Raw genomic sequence first — 27,474 nt, forward strand, 5'->3', positions numbered from 1 at the left:
TGGATACTTGGATGCAATCTCAGCTTCATGTCGACAGACTGTCTGGCTCAGATGGATTGGGAATTTCAGCAGGGATATGCATTTGTGACAGGGACCAAAGATATTATGAAACCAAAAAATAAGCTGATGCTGGAAATTTGAAATGAAAATCAAAAATGCTCGAACTGTTCAGCAAGTCAAGCACCACCCGCGCAAAGAGAAAAAGAGTTAATCTAACAGTTTGGAGATCTTTCAATAGTGGCTATTACAGTGCCAGTGAACCAGCACTCTCAGGAGTTTGTACGTTCTCCCCAGTTCTGTGTGGATTTCCTCTGCATGCTCCGGTTTACTCAAAATGTACGGGAGTTGTAGGTCAATTGGGTGTAAATGGATTCATGAGCTTGTGCTGCCCATTGCTGCATGTCTAAATTTAAAAACTGACAAAAGTAAAAAATGCTCTCCAAATTTGACACCCCTGTTTTTGGCCTCTTACACTATTCCAGTGAAGCTCAAGTACCTCTGCTCAGGCACGTTGAAGTCTTCAGAGCCAAGTATTTAATCCAAGTGTTTCAGATAACCAGCCTTTCCTGCTTGGCCTCAAACTGTCATTTATAATGAAGGTCATCAACTAGAAATGATAAAACTGTTTTTTGCTATCTGACTTGTTGAATATTCCCAGCATTCTCTTTTATTTAAGACTCCCAGCAACTGCTTTGTTCACAATTTCATAAATCTTGCAACATAAATATGCTGAAGGAAATGAGTAAGTTAAGTAGCGTCTGTGGAGGCAAAGGGTTAGTCAATATTTAGGGTCTGGACTCTGCATTAGAACTGAGTCTCCTATGTTTCCCTTTATTTAGAACTCTAGGTAGATCAGTTGGAGCGTCTGCTCCAACTGGATTCTCAGTTTCTACCCTACATCATCACACTTGACTCTCTCCCCTTCTCCTCTGTAAAATAGTACACATTTGTTTTCAGTTATCCATTTTCTGATGAAAGGTTACTAATGTGAAATGGACTGGGTGCAGATCAGTGGGACTAGGCAGAAAAAATGGCTTGCCACAGACTAGAAGGGTTGAAGGGGCCTGTTTCTGTACTGTAATGCTTCTAATTGTTAACTCTTTTTCCTTAGATTCTATCAGACTTGCTGAATATTTTTAGCATTTTCTATTTTTATTACAAAAGGTAATAAATTAAATCTCTGTGTTCAATTGTAAGAAATTTCCTCTGATATAATATTGAATGTCAGATAATGATAGAGATCTGGAGTGGTGTTTGAGTGAAAGGGTAAAGTAACATTAGTGTAGCAAACAAGCATTGGAAAGAATTTTTAGAAGATAGAAATAAAAATGAAGTTAAAAAATCAACTAATTTAATCCCATCATGATTTTAAAATATTTTAGGTTTTCACTGGTTAAGAAATAATATAAAATACAATTTTATATCAAATTACCAAAAGCAATGCCAACATCAGGCCACTTTTCATTGATTGTAGCTTAGTTTTCAACATCATCATCTCCTTAATAAAGGTTAGCAAGCTTCAAAACTTGGGCCACTGTATATCCCTCTGCAACTAGGTCCTTGACTTCCTCATGGGAAGACCATAGTCAGTGCAGATTGGTAACATCTCTTCCTCACTGACAATCAACACAGATGCACCTCAAGGACATATGCTTAGCCCACTGCTCAACTCTCTCTACACCCATGACTGTGTGGCTTGGCACAATTCAAATGCCATCTACAAATTTTCTGATGACACCATGGTTGTCGGCAGAATCATAAATAGCAATAAGGAGTGAGATAGATCAGCTTGTTGAGAGATGTCAATATAACTGCACTAAATGTTAACAAAACTAAGGAATTGATTGTGGACTCAGGAGGAAACCAGGAGAACACAAACCAGTCCTCATCAGGGGTCAGCAATGGAGAGGGTAAGAAACCATATTCCTGGGTGTCATCATCTCTGAAGACCTATCATGTCAATGTAATCCTGAGAAAACATGCCAGCGGCTATGTTTTGAGTTTGAGGAGATGTGGTATGTCATCAAATCTCTCGCACATTTCTATAGGTATACAGTGGTTGCATCACTGTGTGGTATGGAGGTGCCAATGTACAGGTCAGGAAAAGGTTACAGAGGGTTATGAACTTGGCCAGCAGCATCATGGGCATCAGTCTTCACTCCATTAATGATATCTTTTAGGGGCGATGTCTCAAGAAGGCAGTTTCTATCATCATGGAGCCTCATCATCCAGGTAATGTCCTATTCTCATAACCACCATCAGGAAAGAAGTATAGGAGCCTGAAGACACACATACACACTCAATGCAACAAAAACAGCTTCTTCCCCTCCGCCATCAGATTTCTGAACGAACAATGAACCTATGGACACTACCTCGTATTTTCTCTTTTTTGCACTATAGTTATTTCTTAAATATTGTATTAACAAAATTTTAATTTATAGTAATTTTTTGCACAATACTGCTGCCACAAAGCAAATTTCATGACACATACATATGACAATAAACCTGATTCTGATTCTGAAAATACAGCCATATCATTTGCAAATAAAACTAACATTTCAGTTCCTAACAAAATAATTTTACACATGCATTCAGAATATTTTTCAACTGACTTTTGCAAAACAAAATACCTCAGTGAAATAATATCTCATAAATAAAAATCTTACTAGATTAAAATAATATGGAACCTAACTTCATCCACAATTCCAATAACCGTGGAGGACAGCAGAGATTAGCATATTGCAGCTGGGTCCTACAAATGACGTGATATAGCAATGTAAACCGAAACAGAGGTATCAGCACAAAGACCAGTGCAGACATGTTTGCATGGAAGCATACACTCTCCAAATCTGAAGAAATATCTTTTTGCATGTTTTTGTAGCATTGTACACATCCCACAGCAGAATTCCAAAGACAATTATAAATTGACTGTTGAGGCTATTTTAAAAGATGACATTTCCTGAGAACACTGAAGCAGGCAAAAGGCTACAAGCCACCATCATGTCAACGATCTACAAGAACAAATCAAAATCCATAAAATACACCCAAAAGTGTTCAGGAAGCAAAATCTTTGTTGTCCAGTGATATTGAAAGGATTGAATGGAGTTCCATCAGTGGGTTAGGGGTGGGGATGAGTTTAGGGTTGGGCGAGGGTATGAGTTTAGGTTTAGGTGTGGGTATGGGGATGTTTCGGGTTAGGTGTGGGGACAAGTTTGGGGTTAGGTGTGGAAATGGGTTTTGGGTTAGGTGTGGGGACGAGTTTTGGGTTAGGTGTGGGGACGAGTTTGGGGTTAGGTGTGGGGACGAGTTTGGGGTTAGGTGTGGGGATGAGTTTGGGTTTAGGTGTGGGGACGGGTTTTGGGATGGGTGTGGGGTTCAGTTAAAGATTAGAATCAGAGGACACAGCTTCAGAATAAATACGGTGTCTTTTCAGATTTATTGTCAGAATACGTACATGACATTACATATAACCCCAAGATTCCTTTTTCCTGCGGGCACAGCAGAATTACCACTAATTGGTAGTGCAAATAATAAACTGTACACAGCGTAAACATGTAGACAAATAAAAGAACTGTTAACAGATAACAAATATAAACAAACTGACTGCAATACAGAGAGAACGAAAGAAAATCAATGAAATGCACACGTAAGAGTCCTTAAATGAGTATATGATTGAACTTGTTATGGAGGAGTCTGATGGTGGAGAGGTAGCAGCTGTTCCTGAAACTGATGGTGCGAGTCTTGTGGCACCTACACCTCTTTCCTGATGGCAGCAATGAGAACAGAGTGTGTGCTGGGTGGTGTGGGTCATTAATGATTGTTGCTGCCCTCCCTGTAGATGTACTCAATAGTGGGGAGAGTTTTGCCTGCTGTGATGTCTTGGGCTGTGTTCACCACCTTCTGGAGGGCTTTACACTCATGAGTATTGGTGTTTCCACACCAGATCATGATGCAGCTGGTTGAGTTTAGGTTTAGGTAGGTTTAGAGTTAGGTGTGGGATTTGGGTAAGGTGTGGGGATGGGGTTAGGTTTGGGTGAGGGGTTTGGGTATGGTGCGGGGTTGGAGTTCGTGTTGGGTGTGCGGTTTGGGTTAGGTGTGGGGTTGAGGTTAGGGTAAGGTGTGGGGTTGAGGTGAAGGTTAAGTGTGGGAATGAGTTTAGGGTTAGGTGTGGGGTTGGGGGGTGGGTTAGGTGAGGAGTTGGGGTGAGAGTTAAGTGTGGGGATGTTTAGGGTTAGGTGTGGGGTTGGGGAGTGGGCTGGGATTAGGATTAGGTGTGGGGATGTTTAGGGTTAGGTGTGGGGTTGGGGAGTGGGCTGGGATTAGGATTAGGTGTGGGGATGAGTTTTGGGTTAGGGGTGGGGTTGAGCTTAGGGTTAGGAGTGGGGATGAGTTTCGGGTTAGGGGTGGGGATGAGTTTCGGGTTAGGGGTGGGGATGAGTTTCGGGTTAGGGGTGGGGATGAGTTTAGGGTTGGGCGAGGGTATGAGTTTAGGTTTAGGTGTGGGGATGTGTTTTTGGTTAGGGGTGGGATGAGTTTTGGGTTAGGTGTGGGTATGAGTTTCGGGTTAGGTATGGGGATGTTTCGGGTTAGGTGTGGGGACAAGTTTGGGGTTAGGTGTGGAAATGGGTTTTGGGTTAGGTGTGGGGACGAGTTTTGGGTTAGGTGTGGGACGAGTTTGGTTAGGTGTGGGGATGAGTTTGGGTTTTGGTGTGGGGATGGGTTTTGGGATGGGTGTGGGGTTCAGTTAAAGATTAGGTGTGTTGAGGAGTTTTGGGTTTGGTGTGGGGAGGAGTTTTGGGTCAGGTGTGGGGATGAGTTTTGGGTCAGGTGTGTGGATGAGTTTGGGGTTGGGTGTGGGGTTGGGTTTGGGGTTCGGTGTGGGGTTCTCTGTAGGGTTGGGTTTGGGGTTGGGTGTGGGGTTGGGTTTGGGGTTGGGTGTGGGGTTGGGTTTGGGGTTGGGTGTGGGGTTGGGCTTGGGGTTCGGTGTGGGGTTCTCTGTAGGGTTGGGTTTGGGGTTGGGTGTGGGGTTGGGTTTGGGGTTCAGTGTGGGGTTCTCTGTAGGGTTGGGTTTGGGGTTGGGTGTGGGGTTGGGTTTGGGGTTTGGTGTGGGGTTGGGTTTGGGGTTCGGTGTGGGGTTCTCTGTAGGGTTGGGTTTGGGGTTGGGTTTGGGTGTGGGGTTGGGTTTGGGGTTCAGTGTGGGGTTCTCTGTAGGGTTGGGTTTGGGGTTGGGTGTGGGGTTGGGTGTGGGGTTGGGTTTGGGGTTTGGTGTGGGGTTGGGTTTGGGGTTTGATGTGGGGTTCTCTGTAGGGTTGGGTTTGGGGTTGGGTTTGGGGTTTGGTGCGGGGATTGGTTTGTTTGATGCGTAGTTTTACTCTCCAAGGCAAACATGGGGAAAAAAAACCTTTTGGTATATTTTTGTGTCCATAACAATTATCCAAATCTTGGTGTTTGTGACAGGAAATCAGTGTCCACCTTCATGTCTAATGCTTTTCATTCAGAGCAGAATAGCGCGTGAAGTCAGCCCTGGTGCCCATAATGATCCTTGTTGACTCCCTGCATTTGAGCATCGGTCTCTCGTGCGTTTCGGACTCTTGCTCCTGCCGTCCTTGAAGCCGCGCATTTGCACGAGCGGCGGTGGGCACGTGGTCGAAGGCCGTGGCCCTCGGGCGCCGCTCGCGTGGCGGCCGTCGGCCTGGAGAAGAACCCGCGCGATTGGAGGGAGAACCCGGACCAGATGGGACGGGACCGACCGCGTGCGGAGAAGAAAGGCGGGCTGACGGTGGGAGGTCACGTGACGCTCGTTCTTCGCGGCCGAAGGGCGCTGTGGGCGGGAAGCGGAGCCGCTGCATGTCCCGGTATTTGCCCAGGTCTCTTCGGGCGGGACGCGCCCCCCACTTGCCCCAATCCCAGGTAATTCGGAATGGGGAGACTTTTAAACCTTCAACCAGATCACAGATTTTTTTCAACGTTACCACAAAACTTCCCCTCCCCTGCAGTCAAGTCGCTGAGGGTAATTTCACCTCAGAAACAATCTCTAAACTTAAACTCAGGGAGCCTTGAACCCTCCCATGTCCAGTTGAAGTGGTCATTTCAGTATGTTGGTTGGGCTGCGTGGCTTTATTTTGCTTAACATTTTCCCTCGGGTTAGTGGTACCAAATATTGGGCAAGAGTTAAAACATGAAAGTCTGCAGATTCCATGGTTCAAGTGAAACTCAAAGCTGGAGAAACTCAGCTGGTCAAGTACTTGAGCTCCCAAAGGTGTGGGGCTCGAGCCCTTCATCAAGGTATCATCTGCTTCTGAAATTTTGTTGCCTTGACTGACTTTGAGCAACTATATTTTGGAAGCAGAGTAGCATGGGTACCCAGAATCACATTGGGTCCTGAGTCATTCCGACTGGAGTTGCATGGGTACTCCCGACTGGGGTAACAGTGTAGCATGGGTACCCAGAATCACATTGGGTCCTGAGTCATTCCGACTGGAGTAGCATGGGTACTCCCGACTGGGGTAACAGTGTAGCATGGGTACCCAGAATCACATTGGGTCCTGAGTCATTCCGACTGGAGTAGCATGGGTACTCCCGACTGGGGTAACAGAGTATCATGGGTACCCAGAATCACATTGGGTCCTGAGTCATTCCGACTGGAGTAGCATGGGTACTCCGACTGGAGTAGCAGAGTAGCATGAGTACCCAGAATTACATTGGGTCCTGAGTCATTCCGACTGGAGTAGCATGGGTACTCCCGACTGGGGTAACAGAGTAGCATGGGTACCCAGAATCACATTGGGTCCTGAGTCATTCCGACTGGAGTTGCATGGGTACTTCAACTGGAGTAGCAGAGTAGCATGAGTACCTGGAATTACATTGGGTCCTGAGTCATTCCGACTGGAGTAGCATGGGTACTCCGACTGGAGTAGCAGAGTAGCATGGGTACCCAGAATCACATTGGGTCCTGAGTCATTCCGACTGGAGTAGCATGGGTACTCCCGACTGGGGTAACAGAGTAGCATGGGTACCCAGAATCACATTGGGTCCTGAGTCATTCCGACTGGAGTTGCATGGGTACTTCAACTGGAGTAGCAGAGTAGCATGAGTACCTGGAATTACATTGGGTCCTGAGTCATTCCGACTGGAGTAGCATGGGTACTCCGACTGGAGTAGCAGAGTAGCATGAGTACCCAGAATTACATTGGGTCCTGAGTCATTCCGACTGGAGTAGCATGGGTACTCCCGACTGGGGTAACAGAGTAGCATGAGTACCCAGAATTACATTGGGTCCTGAGTCATTCCGACTGGAGTAGCATGGGTACTCCCGACTGGGGTAACAGAGTAGCATGGGTACCCAGAATCACATTGGGTCCTGAGTCATTCCGACTGGAGTTGCATGGGTACTTCAACTGGAGTAGCAGAGTAGCATGAGTACCTGGAATTACATTGGGTCCTGAGTCATTCCGACTGGAGTAGCATGGGTACTCCGACTGGAGTAGCAGAGTAGCATGGGTACCCAGAATCACATTGGGTCCTGAGTCATTCCGACTGGAGTTGCATGGGTACTCCCGACTGGGGTAACAGTGTAGCATGGGTACCCAGAATTACATTGGGTCCTGAGTCATTCCGACTGGAGTTGCATGGGTACTCCCGACTGGGGTAACAGTGTAGCATGGGTACCCAGAATCACATTGGGTCCTGAGTCATTCCGACTGGAGTAGCATGGGTACTCCCGACTGGGGTAACAGAGTAGCATGGGTACCCAGAATCACATTGGGTCCTGAGTCATTCCGACTGGAGTAGCATGGGTACTCCCGACTGGGGTAACAGTGTAGCATGGGTACCCAGAATCACATTGGGTCCTGAGTCATTCCGACTGGAGTAACATGGGTACTCCCGACTGGGGTAACAGAGTAGCATGGGTACCCAGAATCACATTGGGTCCTGAGTCATTCCGACTGGAGTTGCATGGGTACTTCAACTGGAGTAGCAGAGTAGCATGAGTACCTGGAATTACATTGGGTCCTGAGTCATTCCGACTGGAGTAGCATGGGTACTCCCGACTGGAGTAGCAGAGTAGCATGGGTACCCAGAATCACATTGGGTCCTGAGTCATTCCGACTGGAGTTGCATGGGTACTCCCGACTGGGGTAACAGTGTAGCATGGGTACCCAGAATTACATTGGGTCCTGAGTCATTCCGACTGGAGTTGCATGGGTACTTCAACTGGAGTAGCAGAGTAGCATGAGTACCCGGAATTACATTGGGTCCTGAGTCATTCCGACTGGAGTTGCATGGGTACTCCCGACTGGGGTAACAGTGTAGCATGGGTACCCAGAATCACATTGGGTCCTGAGTCATTCCGACTGGAGTTGCATGGGTACTTCAACTTGAGTAGCAGAGTAGCATGAGTACCTGGAATTACATTGGGTCCTGAGTCATTCCGACTGGAGTAGCATGGGTACTCCGACTGGAGTAGCAGAGTAGCATGGGTACCCAGAATCACATTGGGTCCTGAGTCATTCCGACTGGAGTTGCATGGGTACTCCCGACTGGGGTAACAGTGTAGCATGGGTACCCAGAATTACATTGGGTCCTGAGTCATTCCGACTGGAGTTGCATGGGTACTCCCGACTGGGGTAACAGAGTAGCATGGGTACCCAGAATCACATTGGGTCCTGAGTCATTCCGACTGGAGTAGCATGGGTACTCCCGACTGGGGTAACAGTGTAGCATGGGTACCCAGAATCACATTGGGTCCTGAGTCATTCCGACTGGAGTAACATGGGTACTCCCGACTGGGGTAACAGAGTAGCATGGGTACCCAGAATCACATTGGGTCCTGAGTCATTCCGACTGGAGTTGCATGGGTACTTCAACTGGAGTAGCAGAGTAGCATGAGTACCTGGAATTACATTGGGTCCTGAGTCATTCCGACTGGAGTAGCATGGGTACTCCCGACTGGAGTAGCAGAGTAGCATGGGTACCCAGAATCACATTGGGTCCTGAGTCATTCCGACTGGAGTTGCATGGGTACTCCCGACTGGGGTAACAGTGTAGCATGGGTACCCAGAATTACATTGGGTCCTGAGTCATTCCGACTGGAGTTGCATGGGTACTTCAACTGGAGTAGCAGAGTAGCATGAGTACCCGGAATTACATTGGGTCCTGAGTCATTCCGACTGGAGTAGCATGGGTACTCCCGACTGGGGTAACAGAGTAGCATGGGTACCCAGATCACATTGGGTCCTGAGTCATTCCGACTGGAGTTGCATGGGTACTTCAACTGGAGTAGCAGAGTAGCATGAGTACCTGGAATTACATTGGGTCCTGAGTCATTCCGACTGGAGTAGCATGGGTACTCCGACTGGAGTAGCAGAGTAGCATGGGTACCCAGAATCACATTGGGTCCTGAGTCATTCTGACTGGAGTTGCATGGGTACTCCCGACTGGGGTAACAGTGTAGCATGGGTACCCAGAATTACATTGGGTCCTGAGTCATTCCGACTGGAGTTGCATGGGTACTCCCGACTGGGGTAACAGTGTAGCATGGGTACCCAGAATCACATTGGGTCCTGAGTCATTCCGACTGGAGTAGCATGGGTACTCCCGACTGGGGTAACAGAGTAGCATGGGTATCCAGAATCACATTGGGTCCTGAGTCATTCCGACTGGAGTAGCATGGGTACTCCCGACTGGGGTAACAGTGTAGCATGGGTACCCAGAATCACATTGGGTCCTGAGTCATTCCGACTGGAGTTGCATGGGTACTCCCGACTGGGGTAACAGTGTAGCATGGGTACCCAGAATCACATTGGGTCCTGAGTCATTCCGACTGGAGTAGCATGGGTACTCCCGACTGGGGTAACAGAGTATCATGGGTACCCAGAATCACATTGGGTCCTGAGTCATTCCGACTGGAGTAGCATGGGTACTCCCGACTGGGGTAACAGAGTAGCATGAGTACCCAGAATTACATTGGGTCCTGAGTCATTCCGACTGGAGTAGCATGGGTACTCCCGACTGGGGTAACAGAGTAGCATGGGTACCCAGAATCACATTGGGTCCTGAGTCATTCCGACTGGAGTTGCATGGGTACTCCCGACTGGGGTAACAGTGTAGCATGGGTACCCAGAATCACATTGGGTCCTGAGTCATTCCGACTGGAGTAGCATGGGTACTCCCGACTGGGGTAACAGAGTATCATGGGTACCCAGAATCACATTGGGTCCTGAGTCATTCCGACTGGAGTAGCATGTGTACTCCCGACTGAAGTAACAGAGTAGCATGAGTACCCAGAATTACATTGGGTCCTGAGTCATTCCGACTGGAGTAGCATGGGTACTCCCGACTGGGGTAACAGAGTAGCATGGGTACCCAGAATCACATTGGGTCCTGAGTCATTCCGACTGGAGTTGCATGGGTACTTCAACTGGAGTAGCAGAGTAGCATGAGTACCTGGAATTACATTGGGTCCTGAGTCATTCCGACTGGAGTAGCATGGGTACTCCGACTGGAGTAGCAGAGTAGCATGGGTACCCAGAATCACATTGGGTCCTGAGTCATTCCGACTGGAGTTGCATGGGTACTCCCGACTGGGGTAACAGTGTAGCATGGGTACCCAGAATCACATTGGGTCCTGAGTCATTCCGACTGGAGTATCATGGGTACTTCAACTGGAGTAGCAGAGTAGCATGAGTACCTGGAATTACATTGGGTCCTGAGTCATTCCGACTGGAGTAGCATGGGTACTCCGACTGGAGTTGCAGAGTAGCATGGGTATCCAGAATTACATTGGACCCTGAGTCATTCTGACTGGAGTAACATGGGTACTCCGACTGGAGTAGCAGAGTAGCATGGGTTCCCAGAATTACATTGGGTCCTGAGTCATTCCAACTGGAGTAGCATGGGTAGCATATGTACTCTGACTGGAGTAGCAGAGTAGCATGCGTACCCAGAATTACATTGGGTCCTGAGTCATTCTGACTGTTGTAGCATAGGTACCAACTGGGGTAACAGCGTAACATGGGTACCCAGAATTACATTGGGTCCTGAGTCATTCCAACTGGAGTAGCAGAGTAGCATGCGTGAGTCATTCCGACTGGAGTAGCATAGGTATTCCCGACTGTAGTAGCAGAGTAGCATGCGTACCCACAATTACATTGGGTCCTGAGTCATTCTGACTGTTGTAGCATAGGTACTCCCAACTGGGGTAACAGCGTAACATGGGTACCCAGAATTACATTGGGTCCTGAGTCATTCCAACTGGAGTAGCATGGGTAGCATGGGTACTCTGACTGGAGTAGCAGAGTAGCATGGGTACCCAGAATTACATTGGGTCCTGAGTCATTCCGACTGGAGTAGCATAGGTACTCCCAACTGGGGTAACAGCGTAGCATGGGTACCCAGAATTACTTTGGGTCCTGAGTCATTCCGACTGGAGTAGCATGGGTATTCCCGACTGTAGTAGTAGAGTAGCATAGGTACCCAGAATTACATTGGGTCCTGAGTCATTCCGACTGGAGTAGCATGGGTACTCCCGATTGGGGTAACAGCGTAGCATGGGTACCTAGAATTACATTGGGTCCTGAGTCATTCCGACTGGAGTAGCATGGGACTCCCGACTGGGGTAACAGCATAGCATGGGTACCTAGAATTACATTGGGTTCTGAGTCATTCCGACTGGAGTATCATGGGTACTCCAACTGGAGTAGAAGAGTAGCATGGGTACCCAGAATTACATTGGGTCCTGAGTCATTCCAACTGGAGTAGCATGGGTAGCATGTGTACTCTGACTGGAGTAGCAGAGTAGCATGGGTACCCAGAATTCTATTGGATCCTGAGTCTTCCGACTGGAAGATAAATTTTCAGGCTGAAGACTTTCTCTGCTTAACTGCTCATTGGCTGGTTTCCTTGAGTCTTAAGGAACACCAGGCTGTTTCGAAAAGGATTGTGCCCACGGAAAAGAATCAGAAAATACGTGGAGGGTATTTTGGCCTGTTGTTGTTGTTCGCCCTTCGTAGACGAAGTTGACCATAACTTCAAAATCAAATGGGAGATTGGTGGCTGTGGGTCCAGAAGTGATTGGTGAGGCCAATCTGGGCCCTGAAGGCTCGCCCACATGTGGGACACAAGTGGGTGGGTGCTGTCGTAGCAGTGGATGCTGCTGGGGCCTTGCACACTGCGCGCTTTCGTTGCATCTTGATGATGCACCTGACTTCAGCTGCACGGGCTTCTGTGGTGAACTTGCTGCGCCAAGCTGGACAGTCAAGGGCAAACATTTTCCACATGTTGATATCAACACCCAAGCCTTTGAAGGACGATTTGAGGCAGTCTCTGTAATCTTTGTAATGTTTCTTCTGCCCTTCCGACTGAGCACTTGCCCTGATGCAGTTCTCCGTAAAGCAGCTGCTTAGGGAATCGGCTGTCTGGCACTCTGACCACATGTCCAGCCCACCTGGCTTGGGCTTTCAGCAGGAGGGGGTTGATGTTGCAGAGCCCAGCTCATTCTAGGATCTCCATGTTGGGGACTTTGTCCTGCCACCTGATGTGAAGGAGTCTATGGAGACAGCTCAGGTAAAAGTGGTTGAGCTGTTTGGCGTGTCCGCTTTAGACAGTCCAGGTCTTGCTGGCGTAAAGGATGGTCATCATGACTATGCTGCTAAAAAGAGCCACCATCCCACTTCCCAGCTTGTGCTGAAGGCTCTGTAGTCAATGGCATACAGATTTCCAATTCAGCAAACCAGGTACATTTCAAGTGTGCTGAAAACTCAGAAATGCTGAAGGACCTCAGCAGAGCTCACTGCATCACTGGAGGTAAAGATGTATAACATTTCAGGCCTGAGCCCTTCTTCAAGGTACTTTGTTATATCTTTACCTTTTATGGGTGTCCCGAGACTGACTGAGTTCCCCCAGCATTTCTGTGTTTTCATGTCAATCACTGCGTCTCCAGACTTCCGTGTTTCACTTTTCAAGTGTGCCAAAGATTTCTGATTCTACCATCTTTCAACCATTAAATTTGACTGAGTGAATTTAATTTTGCTCAACCATCTATTTACTTCATAGCTATACCTGTTAGTCTTTAAATCTTTACAGTAATAAAAAGAGGCCCTGTCCATTCACCCTTTTTGGTCCTCCTAAGTGTATACACCTCAATACCCTTTCTGATTTTCAAAGAATCAAGTCATAGACACCAAAACTTTTTTCAATGCTCCATTCTCTAATTGTCATATTATCCTTTCCAGTATTTCATTCTTCCTGTAATGTGATCAGGACTTGAATGCAGTGCAGTAATTGTTGCCTGATTAATGTTTGCCCTGCTGTTGTATTTTATGCGTGGAACAGGCCTCAAGCCCAACTTGTCCACACTGACCATTTTGGTATTGTGGGCTAGGCCATTTGCCTTCAGATTATTCTTATCCTTCCTTTTATGTTCATTTATATATCCAAGTGCCTTTTGAATGTTGAAACTGTGCCCACTACAGTTTCGTCTGGCAGCTCATTTCAGATATAGACCACACTCCAAGTGAAAAACTTGACCCTCAGGTCCTTCTTTCACCTCTTCTATCTCAACTTAAACCTCTGCCTTCAAGGTTTGATATAATCTATCCTGGGGGAAAAAGATTGTGAGCATTCACTTTATCCATGCCTCTCATGGATTTATGAACCTCCATAAGGGCACCCCTTAGCATTCTGTGCTCAATGAAATAGAGACCCAGCCTATCTAGACCCTCTTCTTCGTACTATATTGATAATTATACGATGAGCTCATCAACTTATTTTACTTTGCTGCTAACTTCAGATTCACTTAATCCATCTCTGGTGACACTCTCCCTTTTCTTAATCTCTCTGTCTCCATCTCGGGAGACAAACTTTCTACAGGCACTTTTACAAACCCACTAACTTCCACAACTACCTTGACGACACTTATTCACTCCCAGTCCCCTGCAAGGATTCTATTCCTTTCTCTCAATTTCTCTGGTGTATTTGTTCTCAAGAAGAGGTCTCCAAGTCCACATCATCCCAAATATCTTCCAAAAATGTGGGTTCTCCTCCACCATCATCAACTTAACCCTTACCTACATCTCCTCCATCTTCCACTCATCTGCCCTGGCCCCCTCTGCCTCCAGACACACAAAAACAGGATTCTCCTTGTCCTCAACTATCACCTTACCAGCCTCCACATCCAACACATTATCCTCTGTAATTTTGTCACCTTCAACATGATCCCACTACCAGACACATCCTCCCATCTCCTTCCCTTGGGACCACTCCCTCATCGATTCCTATTAATTGCCTCCTTGGTACGTTCTTCTGCGCCTGCAGGAAGTGCCACAGTTGCATCAACATTTGGGTCCATAAACAGTTCTTCCAAGTGAAACAGCACTTCACTTGTGATTTGTGGGAGTCATCTACTGCATCCAGTGCTGCTGTTGTAGGCTTCTCTACGTCAGAGAGATTAGACAGGGGGGTGTGGCAAGATGGCATAGAAGAAAGACGTGTGTTCCACCTTTCCCCAGCTGGATTATTAAATACCCGATATTTAAAAATTATAAAAGTGGTTAAAAATAATATTTACAGCTTTTTTGATCAAAAGTGATTCACTATGGCTACTAATGTGAAGAAATCTAAGACTCAACTTCAGAAGAAACTACCATATAAAAGTGTAGAAGAGCTGAGGCCTACTTGTACAGCTGAATCCACGAAGTCGTTGTTGGGAGTCTCTAAGCCTCAGAGGACTCCTGCCCGTTTAAGCTTGACCTCGGCACCAATCCTGCAGTCGCAAGATGGCGCCAGCAGACTGGTGAGTTCGGTCATTGGTGACCTGCGTGCACATAAAGCCATGAGCGTGGGTGGCCCAACCGACAAAGGGGCCCGTGAGCCCATGACATTGCTGGGTGGCCTGGGGATGCGCAGTGTAGTGTCGGAGGATGCTCCTGCACATCTGACAGTACTGTTGGGCATCCCGGGTCCGAGAACCTTTGGAGAAAGTGTGGGCTGTGGGGTGGGGGGGTGGTGGGGGGGTGTCCAAACCCGCAGCCGCACAGTCAAAGGACCTATGGTGACTAAAGAAGAAGAGGAACTTGCCTTATTGGAATTTGCCCAGGAGGAGGAGCCTGCAGTTAAAGAAGGTAGACCTCAAAAAGTGGCTATGGAATCTGGATTGGACTCAGTGTTCACTGTTTTGGAAGGGATTGCTTACCAAATGGACAATATGTCAAAACAAATGTCAACTCAAATGACCCAAGGATTTATGGAGGTGAAAACAAAAATGAATACTTTGTGTGATGAAATGTCAACTATGAAACAAGAAATGATTGTAGTTAAGAGTGATATCAATAGATGTATAAAATCTGTTGATATTGTCCAAGATAATTTTTTTAAAATTGAAACCGCCTTTTCTGAATGTCAAAATCAGCTGGAATGCAATAAAGAAAAAGTGGAGAAAGTGGAAGGTTCTTTTGTAGATTGGGGGATACAAAAAAGAGATTTATCGAAGAAGATTGATTTATTAGAAAATCAAAGCCGAAGAAATCATGTGAAAATAGTTGGTCTTCCAGAGGACATTGAAGGTTCCGATCCAATAAAATTTTTTAAACATTGGATCCCAGAGGTACTGGTTAAAAGAGCTTTTTCCTGAAGGTTTGGAACTGGATTGGGCCCATAGAGCGTTGAGGAAAAAAAACACTTCCAGGATAAACACTGAGGGCAGTCTTGATTTGTTGTTTGAAATATCAAGATAGTGAAATGATTTTACAAACGGCAGAGTCAATCCTCGTTGATGGTTCAAAATAACTTTTTTAATGCCGATTTGAGTCAGGAGGTTATTAGAAGACAACAGGAATTTAATTCGGCTAAAGATGTCATGGCAAAGGGGCTATAAGTTTGCTTTTCATTATCCTGCAATTTTGAAGGTTTTTTATGGAAACTTTCAATCTCAATCTTTTGAGAATGATCACGATGCCTTGGTTTTTGCTGGTTCATTGCTGGAGTTGCGATGAAATGGGCAGTGTTCATCATCGTCTCGTAAGAGGACGGTAAATGGGAATGGGTATGGAAAGAATGGTAAGAATGGAAAGAAAGAGTTGACACAAAGTCTTCTTGACATTGAAGATCTGGAACAATCAGTGGGCTTGGAATCATTGGGTTGAATATATTTATTATATTTGATTGTTCTTAATTACATAATGAATATGTATTTGGCTTGGGGGTGGATGACACTGAAAGCTTTGACTGTCATCTACCACTAGTGGGCTTACCACACCCAGATTGTTAGGGTGCTACTACCTTTGGGTGGTTTTTAAAAATTATTTTTTTGGGTTTTCTTGTTTATTGAGGGGTAGGATTTTTTTGTTGCTTTTTCAGAATTATAAAGGGGAGCATTATTTTATAGAGTGTAAATATATTAGTAGCGAGTGAAAATGTCTACTTTGAATTTTGCAACTTTTAATGTTCAGGAATTAAATAATCCAATTAAGCAAAAGAGGGTATTGGCTTATATTTTAAAAAAATGAAAATTGATATTGCCTTTTTACAAAAAACATATTTGACTGAAACGGAACATTTGAACTTGAAAAGAGATTGGGTTGGACATGTGTTTTCTTCTTCTTTTAATTCTAAGGAAAGAGGCGTGGTGATTTTGATTCATAAAAATTTACCATTTGAATTGGAATCTTCAGAGGGAACTGCTGGTAGAGTTTTATGGGTGAACTGTAAAATCTTTGCTGAATCTTGGACTTTGTTTAATCTTTATGCACCTAACATAGATGATGAGTGGTTTATTTCAGAAGCTTTTTTTACTGTTAACTCAAGCAAATGAAAATATTTTAGTTGGGGAAGATTTTAATTGTGTTTTTGAACCTTTATTGGACAGAAACCCGAAGAGTATAAGGAAATCAAAGACGCCAATACAAATCAATGCGTTGATGAAAGATTTAAATCTGGTAGATATTTGGAAAAAGGTTAATCTTACAGAGAAAAATTTTTCTTTTTATTCATCATGACATGATTAGTTTTCTAGGATTGATTTCTTTTTGGTATCAGCACACCGACAGGGTAGAGCACTGCAAGCTGAATATAAAAGTAGAGTTATAATCAGATCATTCATTATTATTTTTTTCCTGTGAAAGTTCAGAAGTGGTACGTTCATCATATAGATGGAAGTTTAATGCAATGTTATTGAAAAAACAAGTGTTTATTACTTTTGTTAAAGAGCATATCTCTTTATTTTTTACTGAGAAAATTAATTCTGTTTATAGCCATTTTGTAGTATGGGACGCGTTAAAAGCTTATTTGAGGGGACAGGTTATTAGTTATTCTATGAAAGTTAAGAAACAATTTATGGCAGAAAGTTTAATGCTGAAAAATCAGATTGCTGTGTTAGAGAAAGATTTTCAGAAGGATGTGACTGAAGACAAAAAAATTTGCCTTAGTGAAATTGAAATTGCGCTATAATACTTGACAAACTTATTAGTTTGAGCGTTTAATTAATCAATCTAAACAACGTTATTATGAGTTGGGAGAAAGAGCTTGGCAATTGAAAGCAGAACAGGCATCTCAGACTATTAATGCCATTAAAAAGAATTCAATAATTACTTATAAGCCTCAGGAAATTAATGATCAGTTTTATTCATTCTATCAAAAATTATATGCTTCTGAGGGGAAGCTGGATAATGGTTCTATTGAATCTTATTTATTTAAATTAAGGTTATCGGTATTAGATGAGAAAGATATTCAGGAATTGGAATCTCCATTTACAGATTTTGAAATCAGGGAAGCTATACAGGAAATGCCAAATGGGAAGTCCCCAGGGGATGATGGATTTCTTGTGGAATTTTATAAATTTTTTAATGGTGATTTATCTAATGTATTTGGAGATGTGTTAAAACAAGTTACTAAAGAACAGAAGTTGCCAGAATCTTGTTCAAGTGCTTTAATAGCTGTTATTCCAAAAAACTATAGAGTTCCATTAAAAATGTCTTTATATAGATCTATTTCTTTATTAAATTTAGATTATAAAATCATAGCAAAAATATTAGATAATGGACTTGCTACATACTTGCCTAAGTTGATACATATTGATCAAACTGGTATTATTAAAAACATAAATGCATCAGATAATATTCTTTGATTAATTAATTTGGTCAGTGCATACCGAAAGCAGCCTAACCATCCTATGGTGGTTGCATTAGATGCAGAAAAGGCTTTTGATAGGGTTGAGTGGGTTTTTTTATTCAAGGTTTTAGAAAAGTTTAAATTTGGCCCTTTTTATATTGGTTGGGTTAAAGCTTTATATACGAACCCAATTGCTAGGGTGGTGACAAATGGTCAGATTTCTTTACCATTTAGGTTGACTTGTTCAACTTGGCAAGGCTCTCCATTGTCACCAGCCTTATTTGCATTGGCTATTGAACTGTTAGCTCAGACTATTAGACAAAATGATGAATTTAGAGGGATGAAGGTTATGAATTAAGAATATAAGATTAATTTATTTGCAGATGATGTATTGGTATACTTGACAGAACCGGAACAGTCATTGAAGCAGTTACAAGAGTGTTTGTTGAAATTTGGAGAATTGTCAGCATATAAAGTTAATTGCGATATAAGTGAAATTTTACCAGTTGGAATAGGAGATTACAAAATTAAGTTGGACAAATAAAATTAAATATTTAGGTGTGTTTGTAGACATTAATTATTAGTCATTGTATCTATTAAATTATTTGCCTATATTAAAACAGATTAAAGCTGATTTGATTAAGTGGAAAGATTTTCCATTTACTTTGATTGGTAGGGTCAATTGTATTAAAATGAATATTTTCCACCAAATTCAATATTTACTTCAGTCAATGCCTTGTTTACTTTCAAAGGGTTTTTTTCAGGATTTAAATAAGGTAGTGTGGGAGTTTTTATGGAAAGGTAAATTAGCTCGAATGGCATTGTATAAACTTTCATGGAAATGTGCGTTAGGTGGACTTCAGTTACCACATTTTCAAAACTATTATAAAGTGGCCCAGTTGAAGTTTATTAGTAGGTTGATGGATCTAGATCAACCTCCTAGCTGGGCTAAGGTGGAAATGGCATGTATTTCTGAGGTCAGGGTACATGAATTTATATTTTGTTGGAACTTGAATTTGTTACAGGAACATAATATGCCGGTATTGAAACATTTGCTAAAGATCTGGATTTAAAAAAATAGGGTTTTGGGATCAAAAGATAAATTATCAATTTTAACTTCATTGTATAATAACCAGCTTATTTACTTTTCAATGTTTAATAATTATTTAAAGAGTTGAGATTCCAAGGGTATAAAGATAATACCGGATTGTTTTGAAGAGGGACAATTTATTTCTTTTAATCAACTGAGAGAGAGATTTGATATACCTGTAAATTCTTTGTTTGTGTATTACCAACTTAGAGCCTTGGTAAAGGATAATTATGGTAGAGAGATGAATTTACCTACTTTGTGGAGATTTGAGTTTTTGATTTCCTCTGTACCAAAGAAGGTTATATTTCTGTTATGTATAATCTGTAACAAGAGAATATGGATAAGCTGGATTGGGAAAAATCTAAACTTAAATGGGAGAGTGATTTAGTGTTTATTTTTGCTGAAAATGATTGGGCAAATATGTGTCAGGATAATGTAAATTAATTGACTAATGTAAGATATGGAATGGTTAATTATAATTTTTTACATCAATTATATTTGACTCCAGAGAAACTGAAAAAATATGGGTTTAGTAATTCTGATTCATGTTTTAGATGTGATTCGTGTATTGGAACTTTTTTTTACATGCTGTTTGGACTTGTGTTAAAGTTCAACCATTTTGGTAAGGAATTAAAGTAGTTTTGGAAAAACTATATAACTTTACATTACCATTAGACCCAATGATTTTCTTGTTGGGTAATTTGATTTTGTTGCGAGGATTGGGTTTGGATAAAATTCAAATTGCTTTTGTATGTTTGGTGTTATCAGTAGCATGTAAATGTGTCATGAGTACTTGGAAAGACAATACAGTGATTAATATACTACGTTGGCACAATGAATTGAAAAATTGTATTGTTATAGAAAAAAATACCTATAATTTACATGATAATTATTCATTTTTTGTTAGTAAATATTCTATATTTGGAATATATGCAATTAGATATAATTTGAATTGTTCTTAATATTTATAATTTTAAAATAGATATAATTTATATTTTTGGCTCCCCTTAAGGGAGCTGGCTGAAGGGGTGGGAGGGTGGGATTGGGTTTTTTAAATTTTTCTGTGTTTTTTTTATTTTTTTTTGTTTTTTACATGTATATATTGTTAGGTCTGCTTTGTTCATGAATGAGTGAGTCAGACACCAGACTGAGTCGAAATCAAGGTTCTTTGTTCTTTATTACCGGATTGTAACACTTGCAACTAACAGTTTTAGTTGGAGAAGGCGCATTCTCCCGATATCAGCAAGTGGTGTTTTTTTATACCTCAGGACACGCACTTAGTAAATGATCATACCATTACATTGTCCAATGAATTAGCTGTTGCTACCCTTCTCTGTTAGTCTGCTGCTCATCATTCTTGTTAGTGCAAAGCTTATCTTGAGTGGTCAAGGTCACATCTGCATTCTGTTACTCCTTAGTACTGGGTGACTCCTTCTCCGGTCCCATCTCATGATGTTTTTACCTTACAATATATATATATATATATATATATATATATATATCTTTGTAAAATTAATTTTTGATTATTACTAGACTGTATGTTATGTTTTTCCTATCTCTAAATAAAGTTTGGGGAAAAAAAAGAGATTAGATGCAGACTGGGAAATTGTTTCACTGAATAGTATCACTCAGTCTGCATCAGTGACCGGGATCTCCCATTGGCCAACCATTTCAATTATACACCCCACCCCATGTTGACATGTTTATCCATGGCCTCATGTACTGTCAAAACAAGACCACCTGTAAATTTCCGACTCCGCATTCTCCAGCCAGATATCATTTACATTGACTTCTTCGTTTTATACTAGCTATTCACTGTTCTTTCACTCTCTTCTCCATATCTCTGTTTTCCTTCCTCCAGCTCTCCACCCCCTTCCATTGTTTGCTAGTGTGTCCTACCTCCCTGATCCACCTATTACTTTCTGCCTGTGGTACTGTGGTCCTTACGCTGCCCCTCCTATTCCCCACCCTCCACCATTTTATTCAGACATCTGTCTACATTTTATCCATACCTTGATAAAGGGCTCAAGCCAGAAATGGTGGTTATGTATCTTTATCTTTGCTCTATAAAATACACTGTTTGACCTGGTGAGTTTCTCCAGCATTGTTTTTTTTTAACTATTTTACCTCTCCCTCTCCCTGTAACTCAGGCCCTCTTGTGAATCTCCTTTGCTCCACTTCCAACCTATTGGTCTCCTTCCTATAAATAGGTGACCAGAACTGTACACAGTAGCCTTTAATTTTTTCAAAATATATTTATTGAGCATCAAAAACATCCATTCCCATTATACAAATGTACATTATTTTTAACAGAAAAACCAAAACACATATTAACAAATGTTCATATACACACTTGCCCCCCCCCTCCCCCCACCAACTCCCAGACCATGACCAGCTTGGTACCTTTGTTGACGGTGTCATCGGTATATGACCATTTGTATTGCTATAATTGTCTTACAGTTAGTCATTTACTCTGAAACTGCTCGTAATTCAGAGAAATAATACATTTATGAACATATTTTCAAGTGGACCCTCTTAATGTATATTCACGGTAGTCTTTAATGTGGCCTCACTAATGTTTTGTATAGTTGAATCATGCCTAATGAAGACAAACAGATCAAACACCTGCACCACTCTGTCTACCCAGTCAGACCAAAAAGGAGCAGTAGTATCCTTATCTGCAGTTTTTATGACATTCCTTACCCAAATTCATTTAGAGAATTCTGTTCCTCACTCTAGTAAATTTTGAAATCTTGGTCTCTGGATTTTTGATTAAATAGCATAAAAATATTCAATTATTATTATTATTTTCTTAACAGATGCCATGCTATTTATTTGTTGGGAAAATTACACCTTCCTAGTTTTAAATGGTTCAGATGAAAAAAAAAAGCAAAAATCCAGATAGCAGGAAATTAATATAATGAATATGAAACAGTAAATACAATCCCATTAGCAGAGAAAAAATGAAGGTGGACCTCTAATCTAAAATATTAATTTGTAATTTGTCCTTTTCAATGATCTGTAATTGCATTTTTTTTCTGTTTACAGGTTGTAATGATGAATTTTGCTTCTATTTAGTGAAGAGGAAGTGATTTTGCAAGCATGACGCTTGAATTTGAGGAAGATTTTTTACTGCCCCTGGATTCTTTGTTTTTTGAAAGATATTCACCAAGAAACAAGTACGTACTCTGTTTTACCTCACAAAAGTTCTTTATCTTGGCATATGCTGTCTACAGATCAAATATGCCAAAGACCCATATTACTTTGAATGTCCTGCTTCAGCTGTTATTTGTTCATTTTAAGTATGTGCTGAGACATAGAATATACCATAGCTTGCAGTGAGACATGATAAATATTGACCTGACAACTCACCAAAGCCAGTCAAGTTTGCACTGTGAATGATCTCAATTGATCCTCTCCCTCTCCTGCCTGTAGCATGTTAAACCAGTATTTTCAACTGAGACACATGAATATACTGTGTATTTTTATGTTGGGATACTTTAAAATAGGAATAGGAAATAATTAACCCTACTAGGCAACCTCCGACAATGAGCACATCATCGTCAAATACAGTGACAGAAGAGCTACCAGTGACATAGGCAAGTTCATGGAGGATGGCATGGTGACCAAACACTACGTAGCCAGGGTGAGCCAGAAACTGAGAGATGGAGGTCCGTGTACTCCTCAGAGCTTTGGATGCTGCTTTCAGGTCAGCAATAAGATGGCACGAAGAACAGCAAGGGCTGAACTCTCCTGGTCAATCAGGAAAGTAAAATGAGGATACACACAGAAGATCCATGGTCTTCTGTGCAACACTGCTGACATGAGGTGCATGTGTCAAGGTATTAAAACCATAATGGACCACAAGTCAACCATGCAGGTCAATAATAATAATGCCTTCCTTCCTGACGGGCTGAACACCTTCTACTCACAGTTTGATGTGGAAAACAACACAATGCCAAACAAAGCCCCCTCCCCAAGGAACAGGCACCCTGCATAGCCACAGCTGAGGTGAGGAGGATCCTATCCAAGGTGAAACTACACAAAGCGGAAGGTCCAGGTGCTACATGGTCGGGTGCTGACAGACTGTGAGAATGAACTGATTGAGGTTCCAATAAACATCTTCAATCTCTCACTTCAGCAATCCATTGTCTGTGCAGGAGTCAAGACAGCCACCATCATCCTGTTACCCAAAAGAGCAACGACAGTGGGATTAAATGATTACCAACCAGTTGCAATGACCTCCACGATCATGAAGTGCTTTGAGCAACTGTTAATGATAAGAATGTAAGTTTTAAAGTAGTAATCAAAATAATATGACAGAGAACATTCCATGGTATGTTTTGATATTCAGCAAGGTTGTAGCTGATTATGAAGAACAACATCAACTCCATATTTGGCAAAGACAGTGAAAGACTATTAACCAAGGGATTTGACTCAGTGTAATGAATCCCAAGATAATTCTAAGAAACATATATGGAGAAGTCTATTCAAATGTTCTGGAAAACTGGAACTGTATCTATATAAATATGCAACCTGTGAACCACAAGTTCTATATAAATATAGAACTGTATCTATATAAATATGCAACCTGTGAACCACAAGTTCTATATAAATATAGAACTGTATCTATATAAATATGCAACCTGTGAACCACAAGGAAGATTCTTGGGGAGAAACTAGCTGCTTATGGGAGGTGCTTCTTGCTGTAATGTAGTTCTCACACTTTGAAAAGTGATTAAAATTTGTTTTTGCAGCTGTATTTAAGCTTGTTTTCAAGCAACCTCAGTTGCTCTTTAACAATGGAGCTCATCAAATGCACCTACCAGCGACGAGGTGATCAAACCGATCTACAGATGGTGAAATACTTCGGATCCTCCACTTTGTCTTGACTCACCTAGAGAACGATGCTTCATACGCTTGGATGTTGTTCATTGACTTCACCTGGGCATTCAACCATGGTGGATAAATTGTCCTCACTGGCATTCAGTGCCCCTCTCTGCAACTGGATCCTGGAATTTTTGATTGAAAGACTACAGTCTGTCTGGGTTATCAACAAAACCTCAAGTTCCATCTCACTGAGCACTGGCGCACCTCAAGGCTGCATGCTCCGCCCTCTACTCTTCGCACTGCTGACTCATGATTATACTGGCAGGTTTAGCTCCAACAGAGTTATCAACTTTATGATTGACATAATGGCAGTTGGCCTCATCGGCAACAATGCTGAGTCGGCTTATAAAGAGGAGATTGAAAGGGTTGAGGTGCTCCAATTTAGGAAGATTTTGAGGAAACGTTTTCCAAACTTTATCAATGATTTTTAAGATTAAAATAAAACCATGCCCTTTAATTGGCTTGTTTAGTTTTTCTCATGAACCAGACCGCAGGAAAAAATTTTGGCTTTTATTATGTGATAGCAATTTTAATGAAATGGAAGGATGACTCTTCACTTACTCATACACAGTGGTTACATGATGTAATGTCCTATTTAAGCTTGGAGAAAATTAGATACGACATTATAGATAGAAAGTTTCAATTTGAAAAGATCTGGGGCCCTTTCATAGATTACGATCATGATTAGAAGATTTAAAAAGTTTGGATGCTCTGGTGAGTCTCTGTCTAGTTACCATATCTTTACATCCTTTACTACAAGGCAACCTTGATTAGAGGGAAGGGATAGATTAGATTTAATTTTTTCTTTTTTTCTTTTTTTTAGATTAACTTGTTAAATATGGGTTTAATTATGGTGGTCATGGATCATATTAAATTACAGAATTTACCCTTTGATTTGACCAAGGGTGTTGGGTATAAGACTGCCCTCTGCTAGACATTATGATGCCCACATCATGATGTTACCCTTCCATATGTATAACCCTGTGTGTCAGTAGCTATCTTAGTCTAAGGGATGAGAAAGCATCACGTCTCCGAGTTTTAATTGTGTGAGTGTGGGTGAGTGTGACGAGGATGGAATGGTCGGGGCAGCCCACGGCAGGTCTGGTTCCATCACCTCCAGTTCATGACCTTAGTGCCAGTCAATGCTCGTAATTGGTCACTGTGTCGCTTCCACAATCTGTCCCCCACTAGAACAGATTATGAGCAGGGGCCCAACTAGAAAAAGGATTGGCAATAATTTTTGGCGTTTAAAAAAATATTAAAAAAGAAATTCCACCAGAGTCTTTACAGAAAAAAAATTCACCCTGATCACAGACAACAAGTCTCTTAGTTTAATCCTGGGGCCACACAAATGTACACCAGTATTAGATGCAGCAAGAATTCAAAGATGGGCCATGCTACTAGTGGCGTATAACTATGATATAAAACTTAAACCAGGAACGTTCAACAGCCATGCAGATGCCTTATCATACATTCCGCTACCCGAGACAACAACTAGAAAAAATGATTAAACAGACAGCAGAGACAGCAGCCATCAAGTAGGAACAAATTCAACAACTGCCCATTACAGCGCAGATGATCGCAAAGAAAACCCAGAAAGAGGCAACATTAAGCAAGATCCTATACTTTACCCTTAATGGGTGGCCTGAATCTGAAGTCATTCCAGAAGATCTAAAACCTTACCATACATGCCGCCATGAACTATCAGTCGAAGAAGGATGTTTACTATGGGGTACCCGTGCAATTATTCCAGCCAAGTGGCAAACGACCATGTTATCAGAACTACATCACAACTATCCGGGAATGGTATGAATGAAGGCACTAGCCCGGATGCATGTCTGGCGGCCCTCCATAGACAAAGGCATTGAAACAACAGTAAGCGAATGAAAAGTATGTCAGTCAATGCAGCCAAAAATGCCGCAAGCTGAAGTTAACCCATGGAAAAGGCCATCCAAACCCTGGCATCGGATTCATGTAGACTTCACTGGTCCATTCATGGGTGAAACTTTCCTAATAGCTGTGGACCCACACTCCAAATGGCCAGTAGTTTCAGAGCTGAAAAATACCAAAGCAGATCCCACGATTGACTGTCTATGAGCTATCTTTGCCACTTATGGATTGCCTCATGAATTAGTTACAGACAATGGGCCTCAATTTATATCTGAACATTTTAAAAAATTTATGCGCGACAACAATATCAGACATATTTTGTCAGCACCCTATCACCCAAGTACTAATGGGGAGGCAGAACGAAGTACAAACATTTGTTACGATCCCAAAGGATCCCAAAACCCAGCAGCAATAGGTATTCACCACGACAAATAGTTACTTAATTAAAAACAACTTTTGTTTACCTTTAAACATGAAAACTTTAACTTATCACTATTAACTAACCCAACTTAACCCTCTTCTAATTCTAAGTGCAGGTGTATGTAATGTGTGTGTAAATTTAAGAAATGTTCTTTGGTTCACAGTTGAATCTCACTTCTCATTCTTTCAAGTTCACTGGTTGCAGGCAATTCTTATACTGTGGACAGAATTTAACATGTATAAAATTCACCAGGCTTTGGTGCTCGAAAGGTAAATGGTTACCGCTCAGGAAGGTTCTCATAGGGTTTGCAGAGAGAGATGTATAGTTCCAGGATTTCCACAACTGAGGTACCACCATGAGTCACCTCAATGTCTTGCTGATGAAACTTGTCCCAGCAGGGTTCTCCAGATGATAACCTCTTTCTTTCAGGCTACTAGAGTTCTTTTCTGTTCCCTTATTCCAAGAGAAACATCAGACAGATAGCTCTTCCAGCTATCCGCCACTCTGGAGCTTTTCTGTTTCATTTCCAACAAGCTTCTCCTGGCTTGTTACAGCTGTCTCTCCCTCCATCTGAGATTCAAAACCCCCAACAGCATGTCCTTTTCTCTCCCACTTCCAAAACCCCCTGACCTTCTCCAGCAAACAATAGGAGTTAGTCTTCTGCCCCCATCTGTTGTATTAGGTAAACAAGCACCTCTCAATGACCTTTGAGTGGGTACTTTGCAGAGAGGTCAAGAGCCTTGCAAAAAGGTCCAAAACAGACAATCTGACTCTGGTTGCTCTTCCAAGACAATAGTCTATTCATTTCGTGACATCATTTCAATTAGCACCTACTTGTGCAATGTCCATAGCATTCTCTTTAGTTTCTGTAAGGTCACTGAATATGAATTCTTCATTATTTTTCAAATAAGATGTTTTAAAGTGTGTATGTATGTAACCTTCTCTGAGTTTACCAATTTATCTTCCAAAAACATTCCCAAATATTCATTCACACATTCAAAAAAGCAATTTAAAGCCATGAAACTTCTAAATGCCTCCTGGACACACAAAATCACAGATTTTTTATTGGGATACAGAAAAA

The 27,474-nt window shown here is 42.3% G+C and overlaps 1 protein-coding gene across 7 annotated transcripts in view; it reads left to right on the forward strand.

Moving 5' to 3' along the window:
* Nucleotides 1-5,642: 5,642 nt before the first annotated feature.
* hfm1 (helicase for meiosis 1) overlaps nucleotides 5,643-27,474 on the forward strand; it is a 197,843-nt gene continuing 176,011 nt past the window's right edge. For 3 of the 7 annotated variants that reach the window (XM_069939172.1, XM_069939178.1, XM_069939175.1), the window contains exons 1-2: nucleotides 5,643-5,910; nucleotides 22,241-22,371. In XM_069939172.1, the coding sequence (XP_069795273.1) occupies nucleotides 22,295-22,371 (77 nt within the window). In that variant the 5' untranslated portion in view covers nucleotides 5,643-5,910; nucleotides 22,241-22,294. Of the gene's footprint in view, nucleotides 5,911-16,861; nucleotides 16,932-22,240; nucleotides 22,372-23,412; nucleotides 23,480-27,474 lie in introns of those variants that run through there. The other 4 variants (XM_069939173.1, XM_069939174.1, XM_069939179.1 and 1 more) reach the window with 4 other exon arrangements.

This window comes from Narcine bancroftii, chromosome 5 (assembly GCF_036971445.1).
Source record: "Narcine bancroftii isolate sNarBan1 chromosome 5, sNarBan1.hap1, whole genome shotgun sequence".
Classification (NCBI taxonomy): Eukaryota; Metazoa; Chordata; class Chondrichthyes; order Torpediniformes; family Narcinidae; genus Narcine; species Narcine bancroftii.